The sequence below is a fragment of the Argiope bruennichi genome, chromosome 8, assembly GCF_947563725.1.
Source record: "Argiope bruennichi chromosome 8, qqArgBrue1.1, whole genome shotgun sequence".
NCBI classification, from domain to species: Eukaryota; Metazoa; Arthropoda; class Arachnida; order Araneae; family Araneidae; genus Argiope; species Argiope bruennichi.
The window spans coordinates 115,151,283-115,165,673 of NC_079158.1; the positions used below are offsets into that span (position 1 = coordinate 115,151,283).

Consider the following 14,391-nt stretch of genomic DNA (forward strand, 5'->3'; position numbering starts at 1 on the left):
CAGTTGCTAGAACACACCTTACTTTATTTGATTATACATATACTTTCACTTATTATAGAATATTATAAAATAAATTATTATAGAATATTATATAGAATAAATATAAAATTATATAGAAATATTATTATAGAATAAATTATTTAAAATACAGCCAACAAAGAAATATTTTTTTTAAAATTCATCTCCCCCCCCCCCCAGAAAATAAATGCTCAAATTCCTTGAAAGAATAAGCTTTTAAATAGTGTGCCATAGTTCAAAATTATGGGTCTGCTTGATTCTGCTTGTTATCTATTTTTAAAATAGAAAATTAAAAGTGAATCCTAAGCTTACTTCTTCAAATTTATGGTTGAATTTAGTTATTTGAGAAGCAGGGGAAGTTATGTATTTCATGTAGTGAAACATTGCATTGCAAAGGGTTAAACCTTACCAAGTCCTAAATAATTTTTGGAATTATGACTGTTTGACTGTCTTTTTGTGTGCTTATGAATACAATAATTCAAAAGCAGAACTATTAGACACATGAAATTTGTTTTTTACATTAAAATTTTAAGTCTATTAAAATTTTTAACCAAATCCTTCAAATGATTTGCTCTAAGTACCAAGATATATACTCATTTCATTTTATTATTAAATAATGAAAAACATTATGTTCTGTAAATAGAAAGTGGATGGAAATGTATCTTCTACTTTGAAGACAATGTTGGCCGATATATGTTGTTGATATATTAAGTGCGATTTGATTGGAGTAACCCTGATAAATTATCGGAATTTGATAAATCAAGTATATAGATTAAATTCTTTAATAAAAGAACTGCTGTGGCTGGTTCGTAAGTGCTTTGAATAAATAGGCACATAGAAAACTTAACAACAAATTTATTGCAGATTTGTTTGAGTTACTCTACTCAGTAACTCCTTCTCCAAGAGCCCACATTCGAATGACATCACTCTTTTAATTACAGTCGCGCTAGTTGTCTAGCACCATCTATGAACGTTTATTTCCTAACACTTAAATCCAATCATTACAAGAACATTAAAAAATATATGTTTAGTTTATAAGAGATAAAATAAAATTCAATGTTTTCTTTTCCAGTCCCATCAAAGTGTTTCTCAAAGGCTGCACAAACGTTTCCAGACTTGGCATAAAAGGTGGATAAAAGCAAATGTAGATGAAACACAGGAGAAACGCTGCCAGAATTGGCTTTTGGGCCAATGCGAGGACAGTATACCCACAGCTTGTTTGCGCATAGACAATCCTTCAAAACCTCCATACAGAATCTACAATCGATACAAAGCATCACAGACTAGGGACAAAACATGAAACTTTGTTGGTGCATTTCATGTGTAAAATTATCTTTCACCTGAGACTGCCAGTCTACTCATTGGATGATTCATTGTTTTATTTAACTGCAAGATGGCCATTATCATGAGTTCTCTCTCTTCCATATCATTGTGTCTCAAATTTCATTTTATCATTTTGTCATTGTACATGGCATACTTATGGCAAATGAGTGTCATCTCTTGCAAACTTTCATCAAAATCCCGCTGCAGAAGCACAAAAAAATCTTCAGTGGACCATTAAAAGTGCAAGAGATGTTTTAATTTTAATAATGATGGCTGCCAAAACACTATGCCGGGTTTTTTATTGGAAGAAAACAAATATTATTTTTTATTCAGATATGTGCAGTCTGCGTAACTGTGGCGTCTTCTCCCGTCACTGCATCTGTAAGATGTTGTAATTATTCTCTCTCAGATTTTTTTAAGATACATAAGTGACTCTGTAAAATTTATTCCATTGTACAAAGCACTGGCTGTGGAAGATGAAAAAAAGTTGTGAAATATTTTGCATTATGCGGTATTTTTGTACCTTAACATTCTAAAGGTAAGGAAAAGATATTTATAGTTAGTGATGAACGTCAGCCACCAGAGGATTTTTTTATGCCCCTCACCATCTTGTACATTCTCCATTTTCTCAGAACATCATAAATCTGTGTCTTGTTTATATGTTTTGCAATATTGTTAAAATAAAACCTATATTAAAAGCTGGGCATGTGTGATTGAATTCTAGGATTTTCTAAGTGTTTATCCTTTTGTCTTGAAATGAGTTATTAAAAAAAAAAAGTGCCTACTATATTATGTCCATTACGAATTGCTTAGAATATTTCCATAAAAGTTGAATTGTGCAGTTGGTGTGCATATTTAAAAAGAATCAAAACAGCTTTTTTTTTTTTTTTTTAAATAAATATATAACTTTTTAACTTCGAACCAAAGAGAACAATTAGATACAATTTAATGACATTTAAATTAAAATTACTGTCAACATTCATACTTCATTTTTGCAGTCACCAAATAAATGAATTCAGATGGTGTGTTTAAATTATTTTATAATATGTAAATATATACCTTAATAGCTTTTATAATAATTCCAGTTCTTTCTTTTCAAAATCTACATTAATAAATTTTTAAAACATATTCTCATCTTATATAAGTTATCAGCATATTAATTTCCTTATAACTTAGCTCTCAGATGGCAATTTTAGTTGTTAAAAAAAAAAACTAAATTGAAGATTGTCTATAGTTCAACACTCATAACATATCTGGTTTTTAATTGCCTCTAAGGAATAGATGTAAAAAATAGCTTATAAAGTTTTATTCATGCATTGTATCATATTAGTTTTGCTTATATAAGAGTTTTGTAATTGCAAAGATTAATCTTCCTCATTGACAAATACCAATTTACCATTTCATTCAGTTATAAATTAACATTTTTAAATCCATGCCAAGTACAGGTATGGTATGAAACAATAGGAACAGCTGTGAAAAATTTTAATTAGTAAGGAGTCGGGCCACCTTTGGCCTGAATGACAGCCTGCATTCGACATAAGATTGATGAATAAAGGTCTGGAACAAAGTTCATTGGAATTCCCATTCCTCGAGTTCAAATAATGTGTGTGTGTGAATGAGGAAACCGAGCACGGACTTAGTTCTCTGAAAAAAAAATCCACAGAGACTCAATGATATTGAAATCAGGGAACTGAGGACACCAAGTTAGATGTTCCACTTTATCATCATGCACATGTAACCATGTTTAAACACTGTGAGACGTATGAACAGGGGTTTTGTCATCTTGGAACACAGGACCTTCTTCCGGAAAGAGTCTAAAGCATAGAGTGAAGATGATCTCCGAGAATAGTTTGATAATGGTTGCCTGTGATCATCCCCCTCAAGACAATGAGAGGCCCCAATCCACGGGAAGAAATTTCGCAACACACCATCATAGAACTCCATGTTTCATGGTTGGAACCAGGCAGTAACATGAAATGCTTCTGCCGGTGTTCGCCAGACGAACAGAACAGAACCAGATGACTTGTTCCCATTGCAGTTGTGTCCAGTTTAGGTGGTCTCGGCACTACTGTAATCTCATCATAGCATTCCACTCCGAAACTAACGGTTTTGGAATAGCTACTCTGCCATGAATGTTCGCAGCATGCAACTTTCGTTGAATAGTTTTCATGGATATAGGGTTCTGAAGGTGGGTATTCATCTCGGGCTTTTTCTCGTAAATCTTTAATTCTTTCTCGGAATCTTTTAAGTCTTTTGATTTTGGACGACTATCCTCTTCAACACCTATCTATCATGGGCCTTCAACTTCGACTTTCGCCCACTATTGTGCTTCGCAGAAGACATCTTACGTAGGTTTGTGTAGGCTGTCAACGCTTGACACAGTAGTCCTTGAAACACCCACAATTTTGACTGTTCTGGACACCGACGCTCCAGCGAGGCGAGCTCCGATTATCATGAGTTTTTTCACGTCGGAGAGGTCGAACATAATCACGCTTTGCTTACAGAATTTTCTCATGGAATTCTCACACAGCCACTTGATTGATACCTTCTCTCTCACCCTCACTAGATGGCACATTGTTGTGATACGAGGCAACCTTATTGGACGATCGAAAGTTGGCTCATTTATTTTTAAATGGGTGCTCCTATTATTTTGTCCTATACCTAAATTTCCGGCTTCCTTCTACTACTTTTCGGTTTTCTAATAGATCGACCGTAACTTTGTAAATAGCTACTCAGTATTCAGAGCGTGCTTTTGCTTGGAATAGAACTCTTAAAAAAATATTGCTTTGTTCTTTGAGAAATATTTGAAAATGCCTCCAAAAAATTTTTCTCTTCTATTTTTTATATACAGGAGATCCAATTAGATAATTTTATCCTTGCTTTATTCTCTTTGCTGTAAAATATTCTGAGCAAAACATTTTAATGTTAATTATCCAAATTTTGCTTTTTGAAAATGCATTCTTTATTGAGGAAAATGTCTTTTAAAATTCAAAAACCAACTTCAAAAGTTTTAAAGGAAAGGAACTGACATTGTAAAAAACTCATTTCAAAGCTTTATTCTAAAATGGTGTATTCAATGTTAACTATCTTATTGTAATGAATCATCAAATATAGCAGCATTCATGCTCAAATGTGAAATTATGTGTTGGCACCAAATCAGAAAATATTTTCTTCACTGCCTACAATTGGTAACTGCAAAAATAGAAATGCACATTCTCAAGCGATTCAGAATCTGGTTATGTCTTGGATATAGTTTGTCTTTTTAGTATATCCAGATTGTTGTTCACAGTGTTATCATTTTAATGGCTGAACCAATAAAGACAATCTTCAGAATATCATCGAAACGAATACAGTAGGCAGTTTTGTATTGATGATGACCATATGGCTGTACATTTCGAATTGTAGCTTAAGAAGCATGGGATTTGGCAATCATTTCTTCATTAATTCTTTACGAGTGGTAGAGAGGGAATTTGAGCAATAATGTTTCCCATACAAAATTAGCAACTTTGAAGTTTTACAACTTCACTGATATTATGAATGGTGAAATATAGGGTGTTCATTAATTATTGTCGGGGTTTCCGTACCTCATAACTTTCAAATAAAAAATATTACACAAAAATCGATTACGTATTCGTAAATTACAACTCAAAGAATTTTACGTGGCAACAATGCGATCTTAGCGCATTTGCAGTCTGGGTAATTATGACGTCATAAATAAAAATGGCGACCGTGCAAGAAAAAGCAATGTGTGTATTGTGGTTTTTCGAAACTAAATCAGTCATAACTACTCAACGTCGCTTCAGGACCACGTACAAGAAAGATCCTCCTTCGGATAATTCTATCAGACGCTGGTTAACACAATTTCAGGAAACGTTCTACACCGAAAGGGAGCGGGAAGACCGAGCACATACGACGATATGGAACGTTCTCCATAACCGCCTTCAACTGAATGCCTACAAAGTGCAAATTGTGCAAGATTTACATTTTAATATCATTAATACAATTCTTTGAGTTGTAATTTACGAATATGTAATCGGTTTTTGCGTAATATTTTTTATTCGAAAGTTATGAGGTACGGAATCCCCGACAATAATTAATGAACACCCTATATAATCACGCATTCCTACATGCTTTGGTAATTCATCAGTAAATCTTAAACCGCCGTCCACGAAACCTAAATATCTGGATTAAGGGACATGCCAGTGTTCCTATGAAAAAAAAGTGGTCCAGCAGACAGATGCAATACTATTGTAGATGTCAAGATCTGATTTTGTCTGAGGAACATCTTGGAATGTGGTGTTTTTTAAATTTGGCTGATTAGATATTCTATTAGAAATTAGCTGTCGAACTTTCCGCTTCGTATTTATTACAGTATTTGAGCATCTTTCAATTTGGTAGGCGGGCCTATTTTCACATATTCGATGTATGTTCAATGCATCTGTAAATGCTATGGTTCCCTAGACTACTAAACAACTATCTTATGACTAAAAAAATCATATCACTTGGTCAATGTGCAAAATTTATTAACCTAATCTCTGAAGAACCATCTCCCTTATTTGAAAATGGGGTGCGTGTAATAAAGATACTCCATTAGAGAAAGATTTTGATTTTGTCCACTTGTTCTCACAACATTCAATGTGGACAATTCTTGAATATTCTATATATTTATTTTCCCTCGTTCTTTTAAGCGAGGGGACGGAATTAAGCCATACTTAATCAGGGCGAATACCTTCAAAGAGGCAACGGTAGCCTGGTGGTAATGTGTCTGCTTTGGAACTGGAGGGTATCAGGCTGGTGACCCGATTCCACCAGATAACCGTCGTGTAGGCGGGACTGATGCTGGTTAAATCCGTCAAGGTCAAACGTCCTCCCGCTGGTATGGTTTGAAGAGGGGGGGGGGGTGCGAGTTCACATTTCATCTAGAGATGCATAATCCACGATTTTTTTTAATAACAAATAATTTTGCTATTTTTAAATATTTGTTCCAAATATCTGTTATTTCAATCATATTATTAATTAAAAATTATTACTTCGTATTAAATATAAAATTTATTAATTGTAATTAATAATTTAAGTAACGTGTGATTGAATTAATTTATCTATTTCAGCTTACTTCTTAAATTTGATTTTTTTTTCAAAACTATTTATTTAATTTCTTTATTGGAGTAAACCCTTTTCTGAAAAATTTGAATTAAATATATATGTCATTTCTTTAAAATGTTTACTTTAGTTCTACATGCTACCAATAGATGGAGTCAGCAGTAAACAATATATGCAGTCATGTCATAAGCAATTAAAAATGATTGTATGGAATAGTGCATCATCAAATGCAAATATCGGAAAGTAAATATCACTCTCATGAAGTGGAGCGGCGACTTCTAGAGATGCATAATCCACGATTTTTTGAATAACAAATAATATTGCTATTGTTATTTTTAAATATGCGTTCCAAATATCTGTTATTTCAATCATATTATTAATTAAAAATTATTACTTAATATTAAATATAAAATTTATTAATTGTAATTAATACTTAATTTACTAATTTAATTAACGCGTGATTGAATTAATTTATCTGTTTCAGCTTACTTCTTAAATTTTATTTTTTTTCTCAAAACTATTTAATTTATTTATTAGAGTGAACCATTTTCTGGAAAAGATGAGTTAAAAATATATGTCATTTCTTTAAAATGTTTACTTTAGTCCTATATTCTACCAATAGATGGCGCCAGCAGTAAACAGAGTACATGTAATCAAAGTCAATCATGTCACGAGCAATTTAAAATGATCTGTATGGAATAGTGCATCATCAAATACGAATATCGGTCACTCCCGTAAAGTGGAGCGGTGACTTCGCACTTTCCGGTGAAATCACCGCTTCGATAAATTTCAGTGATATGCAATTCAATGATACGATAATTCCAATAACCGGTCCGTTCACTTTCAATCCAATCACAGATTTCTTTCGAGAGCTTCCATTGGACAGATCGTATCGATTCTTACTTTCCAGTAAAGTCAGCGCTCCGGCAAATTTCAGTGATATCGTATCGATTTTACTTTCTATCGTGATCCAAAACCTGTAATCGGAATATCATCAGTAAGATCGTATCAAGGATTTGAATCACATCCCTCTTTGAAAAGTATTGATCACTTGTATTTGTGACTTTTTGATATTGGTTACGTAATAACCGCTCTGAAAGTATTCGTCATCCCTAGCGACTTCACACTTTCCAGTGAAGTCACCGCTCCGATAAATTTCAGTGATATGCAGTTCAGTGATACGATAATTCGTAGAATAGCCGGCCCGTTCACTTTTCACCCATTCACTGATTTCTCCTTTTCTGTTTTGTTCGAGAGCTTCCATTGGACAGATCGTATCGATTGTTACTTTCCAGTAAAGTCACCGCTCCGATAATTTTCAGTGATATGCAGCTCGATACGATAATTCCAAGAATAACCGGTCCGTTCACTTTTCACCCATTCACAAATTTCTCCTTTTCTGTTTTGTTCGAGAACTTCCATTGGACAGATCGTATCGATTGTTCGTTCTATCGTGATCCAAGATCTGTAATCGAAATATCACCAGTAAGATCGTATCAAGGATTTGAATCGCACCCCTCTTTGAAAAGTATTGATCACTGGTATTTGTAACTTTATGATATTGGTTACGTAATAACTGCTCGTAAAATATTCGTCATCCCTAATCTCATTATCTGACAGTGGTTCAAAATTATGAGATCCGTCCCAAAATATAAGTTGTGTTGCATTAAACGGGACTTTGATATAATGAACTGGACCGAATATCTTCAATGGATTGATTATAATAATTTTTATATTATATCAATCATTGTGTCTCGATATTAAATGTTGAAGATTCCGGTATTCTAAATTTTAAAAGCTACCTCTTTGGAATCATAATTGACATTTCTGAAATTGAATAATGATAGTGTTGATTCGCACTTTCGTAGTTTTACTTTCGCATATGTGATGTATAAAATATTGCAATCGTCAAAAAATTCTAATTCGAGATTTTGGCGAATCTCCGCCTTTTAGACCATTGAGTTCAAAAAACGCATTTTTGGTATTGTATCCGTTTCTCTGTCTTTGACAAAAATAACTCAAAAATGTTGTGAGCTAAACGGATTAAATACACTTTGTTCACGCGAATTAACGCCAAACTTGGCAATCTTAAAATTACGGCAACCCCTTTACCCGTCCTTCCGATCGAGTCTTTCAGGGGTTCATTTGAACATTGACCCGCATCTAATCCGAAGCCACCACAGGAACTGTAAACAACTTCAGTTTGTAAGGCTTAACAAAGCCTACCGCAATCAGCCATATATTATATGAACTACTCACCGCAAAAGGAGTGTATACAGTGTAAATAAAGAAGATTAAGCAAAAGTGCAGTCCACTGTTCACTTCGAATCACCACACCTACACGGTCTTTATATGAAATTTGTAGATTTCTATCAAATTTTTAGCAACATCCGTGAGAGAAGAGAAGTAGATAGATAAGATCCGGTGCATAGTTATAACATATGTAGCGTAGATATGTATCGAATTTTTGCCAAATTCAGCAAGTGGTTGACCATCTGTTGGTCTATATTTTCAGAAATATGCAAACGCAATGACTTAAATAATAAAATTTGATATAGGATTTTGTGACTACAAATGTAGTTCTGTGTCAGATTTTTGTTTCATTCGGTTGGAAGAAATATGCAAAACACAAATTCGATTTTCTAATTCTATTAACTACCAAAAAACCTCACCAAGAATCGCATGATAAAATGCTCAATTCACGATAAAGGCTCACATTTCTTAACTATTGCAAGCCAATATCCTGCAAGATATTTTCTGGTGAAACACCTTTAAAAGAGAATATGCAATAAAGTTTGGGAAAACACTCCTGCTTGTTTGTCCATTTAAATTTTCATTGATAAAATTTAAATATTAATTTACTTCTCTTCGTGTTCGCTTACTATTGAAATGCTGTTCCACCCTATCGCAATGTAAAATCATGACATTTACCAAAATGTCTCGGATTCTCTCTCTCGACGATTCAGCTACTAGATATCTCTTCTAATTCGAAAAATAAAATAAATTAAGACATCGTAAATAAATATTTATTACAGACTGATAGCCAAGAGACACAAGCAGAACCCTGCAAATGAAATCACAATGTCTCCTCTTCACTTGTTTAACGAAACATCGGTTGTTATGAGATGTTATACAGAATTTTAATCATATAATGAATTAAAAACAAGATGTCCCAGTGACCGTCGTGAAAATAAAACGCGAATGCTTCCGTTTAAAGCCACATTTAAAAGTCAAATAAGATGAAAGGCCGAAAAATTATTGGCATACCTCCCCGCGGGCATTATGTACCTTTGCTAACAAATGGAGCCGTAAAAAATATTTTGTTCTGAAAGCCACTTGCCCTTATTCCGAAAATTGACTATCTCACGAATGTTCGTCTAAATGTTTTGCACTCATCATGAAAACTGATTACCACTTTAATGGTCACACGTCTAGGCAATCCAACATCGTCAGGGGCCGGCAATATTTTTGAAGAAATTGAAGGGAGGGAAACATTACACAAATTTATGAAATAATTCAACATGTGCGAAATCAACTATCATCATACAGGCATATCTGCATCCTTTCTAAGCTTCACATAAGGCAAGTAGAAATAAACGGGGAGATAAGTTATCGCATCTTTTCGATATATTTTGTATTTCTGGATGAGCTCATATTCAACTCCTGTAATTGTGCTGAATTTAAATCTTCAACTATCATTTTTAATTTCTGATGAACAGCACAACAAGTGTTTTGTTTTCTATTAATAGGTCTGCAAAATTGGGATATTTATTTATGTATACACCCTCTGAATAAAGTTGCTTCCACGCATCTGCTCGCTTCCCTGTAGATCTATCCAAACTTAACTTTCTGACTGCGTAATTTTTTAAAATCATTATTTAGATGCGTTGTTTGCAAATGAATTCAAATATTTTTCAAACAAGTTACAAAATAATAAGATAATAAAAATCTGTAATCGTAAAAATATACACTCTAAACTGAGGAAAACACGAGATGCAATGGGAAATGGACTGATTGCCAAAACGCGGAAATCGCGGGATAAGCAGCTGCAGGTTTAAGGATAGCCGTTGTTTTGAATTAAGAAAATGAAAAAATGTCCAGTGTCAACGTAGGCTGAAGAATTAAGGAAATGCATAATAGTCGCAAGAAATTTAAGCGATTTTTTTTTTTTCAAAAATTTAATTTTAATACTGAGAAATTTAAGAAGTGCAAGTTGTTGCACAATAAACACAAAACAAAATTAAAAGTAGGATTTTATTTCGTGTATAAAATTATAATTATATAACAGATTATTACAAAATATTATAACAGAAGATAGAACGAAGAAGTTCAAAACAAAAAGTCATTTTCTAGACAATTAAAAAGTGATTCTCACTATACTTCCCTTTACACACTGTGTATTTTCTGTAGGCGGTTCAAGGTCGGATTTTCTACCGCGTTACTGGTACCAGACAATCAGAAACGAGGTAGAAAATGTGACCTTGAACCGCCTACAGAAAATACGCAGACTTTGTAGTATTTGCCCGAAGAAATACAAACAACACTTTCAGATAAATTCTCGGGAAAGAAGTTGATATAATTTTCACGAGCATTCTTCTCCCAGTTATGTTGCAAGAAGTCACGGCTCTTTGAGATCATTCTTGGAAATTACACACAGGAGAAATGTATGTGGAAAGGTTTCAATTGTTCGAAACAATCCCTTTGCACTCTGTCACTCATACACCGGAAAAAAAACAATATCTTCACAAAAATTGTTTATAAGGGATATTAGAACCTAACTATAAAGATAGGAGGGACACGCCTCTTTGTATCTTATTTTTCACAATGATTACAGTCATTTTAATGTTCTAAAATAAGCACGAGGATTTGATTAAATGAGGCGTCAGTCAGTATGGGAGAGAAGAGTATTTGCTTGTTGGTTGAATGACGGCATTTTGACTAGATTGAATTTATGGTTTAGTAACTCAAGCATATGGTGAATATATCTTGACTAATGGATCTGAGTCTTCCATACATTTTAATAATTGTTCATGTATGCGATACTAGATGGTGGATCTAACTTACTTCCTGTCGTGGATCAAATATTCTCATATTGGTTTGATTTGGAAATTTGGGGATGGATGTGTTGGCTAATGAGTCATTCTCATCATTTTGTCACAGCTAGAAATTGTTTGGCATGCCCTAATATAGTACTAGCGTAGCATAAAAATAGAACTTTTATCATTTAATTATTATGATCGCAAAAAAAACGGACGTTGAACTATCGTATTTTTAAGTTTATAATCTAGAAGTAAGTTACTCATAATTCGACGGAAAAAGTAAATGGAATCCAGAAATTCCTTAAGTGTTCTGTAAAAATTTTTGTTGAAAGGGCGCATTTGTCATTTGGGCTTCGGAAATGAAAAGTCAGGGATTTAAAAGGTGATTTCATAGCTGATATCCATGCATTTGGACATGCTGTAAGTTAAATCCTCCGAGGGTCGAACTCTTTGGTGTAATTTAGGAGGTTGAAGATGTAGAAATTTGAGGAAGAAATGCTTCTGGCTTGGGTATGGTCCTCATTCGCCTCGCCACAGTTCAGAACTTCATGGTACGATCCAAAGGATGATCTTATGAATATTCCAAAAAGAATGTTAATATAACTAATCTAAGCTTTTAGTTGAATTGCTATGACAAAAATTCCTCAAACGCAAAAACGTCATCTGACCAAACAAGATATTGAACTGGTGATGGAACTAAACTGAACTGACCTCCTATCTTAATAGAAAAAGATTAACATAGTTGTAAGCACATCATGTTTGGCAATAGATTTATTCAGTGGTGTACTGATGTAAGTGGAGTCTGACATAATATGTTTTTTTCACTACCATCTATCCCCCTCAATCATTATCAATACTTTAGAAATAATAAATTAAACCTGAGGCATAATATGATCCCCTAATCTTATTTGATGTTAAAAAGAGATTTAAAAGCATACTTATAACATAAAAGCATAGTCATTGTTAAAGCATACTTATACTATGATAGCATAGTTTCTATGTCACTTCTGACACTAGCGCCCGAGGATCTATGTATAGTTCCCACCGCGTCATTATACTCTTTCTTTTGAACCACAATTAGATGATGCGGTCACAGATCATTAGTGGTAAGATATTTAAAACACGCCGAATTTTGCTCGCATCATTTGAGCTCCTTAGTACATACCAGATCTTTGACAAAATTGGTTCTTAGGACTAAAACTCTGCCAATAGACCACTGCTGCCTAAGAAAAAGATTTAGTTTAGTTTAGATTAATGCGTCATTTTGAAGCTGCATCAGGGCTATTTAAGGATAAATATAATTTAGAATCATTATCAAGTGCCGAAATCGACAATTTTCGATCAATCTGAGCCAGTATCCCTCTCAACAAGTTTCCTCACCACATCAACGAGGACCTTAGACTAGATAGCATAATTAACGTGCATAGCAGATCTTGAGTCTCTAGCCTTCGTTCATTCGAATCCAAAATCTAAACCTTTTTCCAGAGTTTAATTTTAATGAGCGTTTTTAATGTCCTGTTTTGCAACAACACAGAACCAGTTAGAAGATAACTTGGTAATTTTGAATCATATTCAGATAGTGAAGATGTCACATGAGTCTGCAATTCTCTTACAAACATTCTATCCACAACAACTTGAAGATAATTGAACCCTCAGTGTCAGATATAACATGCATGAGACCCAAAAACGTTTGATCTTCTACAGAAATATGATTGTGGACTTGGAATCATCCGGTCCTAAAGGCGAAGAACCCTATTACCAAGCCAGTATGGACCAAAGAGAATAGCTGAAGTTGAAGACTGGCTTATGCTACAGTAAGAAATAAACAGATTTTGCCACTGATCCTTTGAACCAAAGAGAATAAGTAAATTCATTTTCAACCAGTACAATACGGTAACCGCAGGAAACCGATATATATAAAAGTACAACATTGTTCTCTTTACTAATGGGTTCTTATACCCCTTAAAAACAATCTCTCTATATTTGCTGCAGTATGGTTTTTCTTTTGTATGAGTACGATAATGTTTATGAGATTGTTAATTTTTCTTGGATGTCACAAACAAGTTTCTTATGAAGAGAAGTATCCACGTTTTCAAGAAATTACTTCTTCTGAGGTGCTTTGAAAAGTAAAATGGTTCTTCAAGTCTTGGTCTTTTAAGTCTGTTCAGCGATGAAAAAACTTTATTAATGAAGACTCGAATAATTTCTTTGAAATTTGGACTGAAACTTCTAATTTCTTTCCTTTTATCACCAGTGTGAAGTAGAACCCATTATGATGATAATGACGACGATGATGATTTTCAATTTTATTTGAAGTTTGATTAGAACAATCTTATTAGTGGTTCGATATTTTGAATTTTTCTGCATGTAACAAACTATTGATTGTATTGTTAAAGATTTTTAACTTGATAAACGCAACATTTTTAGAAATAAAATATTCATTCTTAAACTCTTGTATCTATTATTGAATTTTCACTTGCTTAATTTTTAATGTTTTGATAATTCAAAGTCTTATCATAAAATGATGTTTCATTAAGTATTCGATGATAAAATGTTCAACCGGGACATATTTATTAATAGATTGTATAGCTAAAGCGAATAGGTGTACTATAACATTTGACTGCATAATCATAAATTACCAGAATGTATATAAATCCGATATTTAAACGAGGTCTATTTTTATACATTAGTTAATGATATTCTATATAATAACTGCTTTAAAAATTAAAGTTGTATAATATATTGGAATTCCTTCTATATAGCTCAAAGATAGTAGAGTGACAATTTCAATCGGCTCCGAGTCACAGTCGTTGATTTTCGATTATAATAACATAAAAACGACTTAAAAATATTGTTCTTATGATACTCCAACCACCCTAAGGCTGGGGATCAGGTTATCCTTTTTGAGTAC

General features: G+C 33.4%; 1 protein-coding gene across 6 annotated transcripts in view; it reads left to right on the forward strand.

The window, feature by feature from the left end:
• Nucleotides 1-2,045, forward strand: part of LOC129980859 (paired amphipathic helix protein Sin3b-like) — a 36,525-nt gene extending 34,480 nt beyond the window's left edge. For all 6 annotated transcript variants that reach the window (XM_056091295.1, XM_056091297.1, XM_056091299.1 and 3 more), the window contains one exon: nt 1,091-2,045. In XM_056091295.1, coding sequence (XP_055947270.1) covers nt 1,091-1,318 — 228 coding nt within the window. In that variant the 3' untranslated portion in view covers nt 1,319-2,045. The remainder of the gene's footprint in view (nt 1-1,090) is intronic.
• Nucleotides 2,046-14,391: the final 12,346 nt, after the last annotated feature.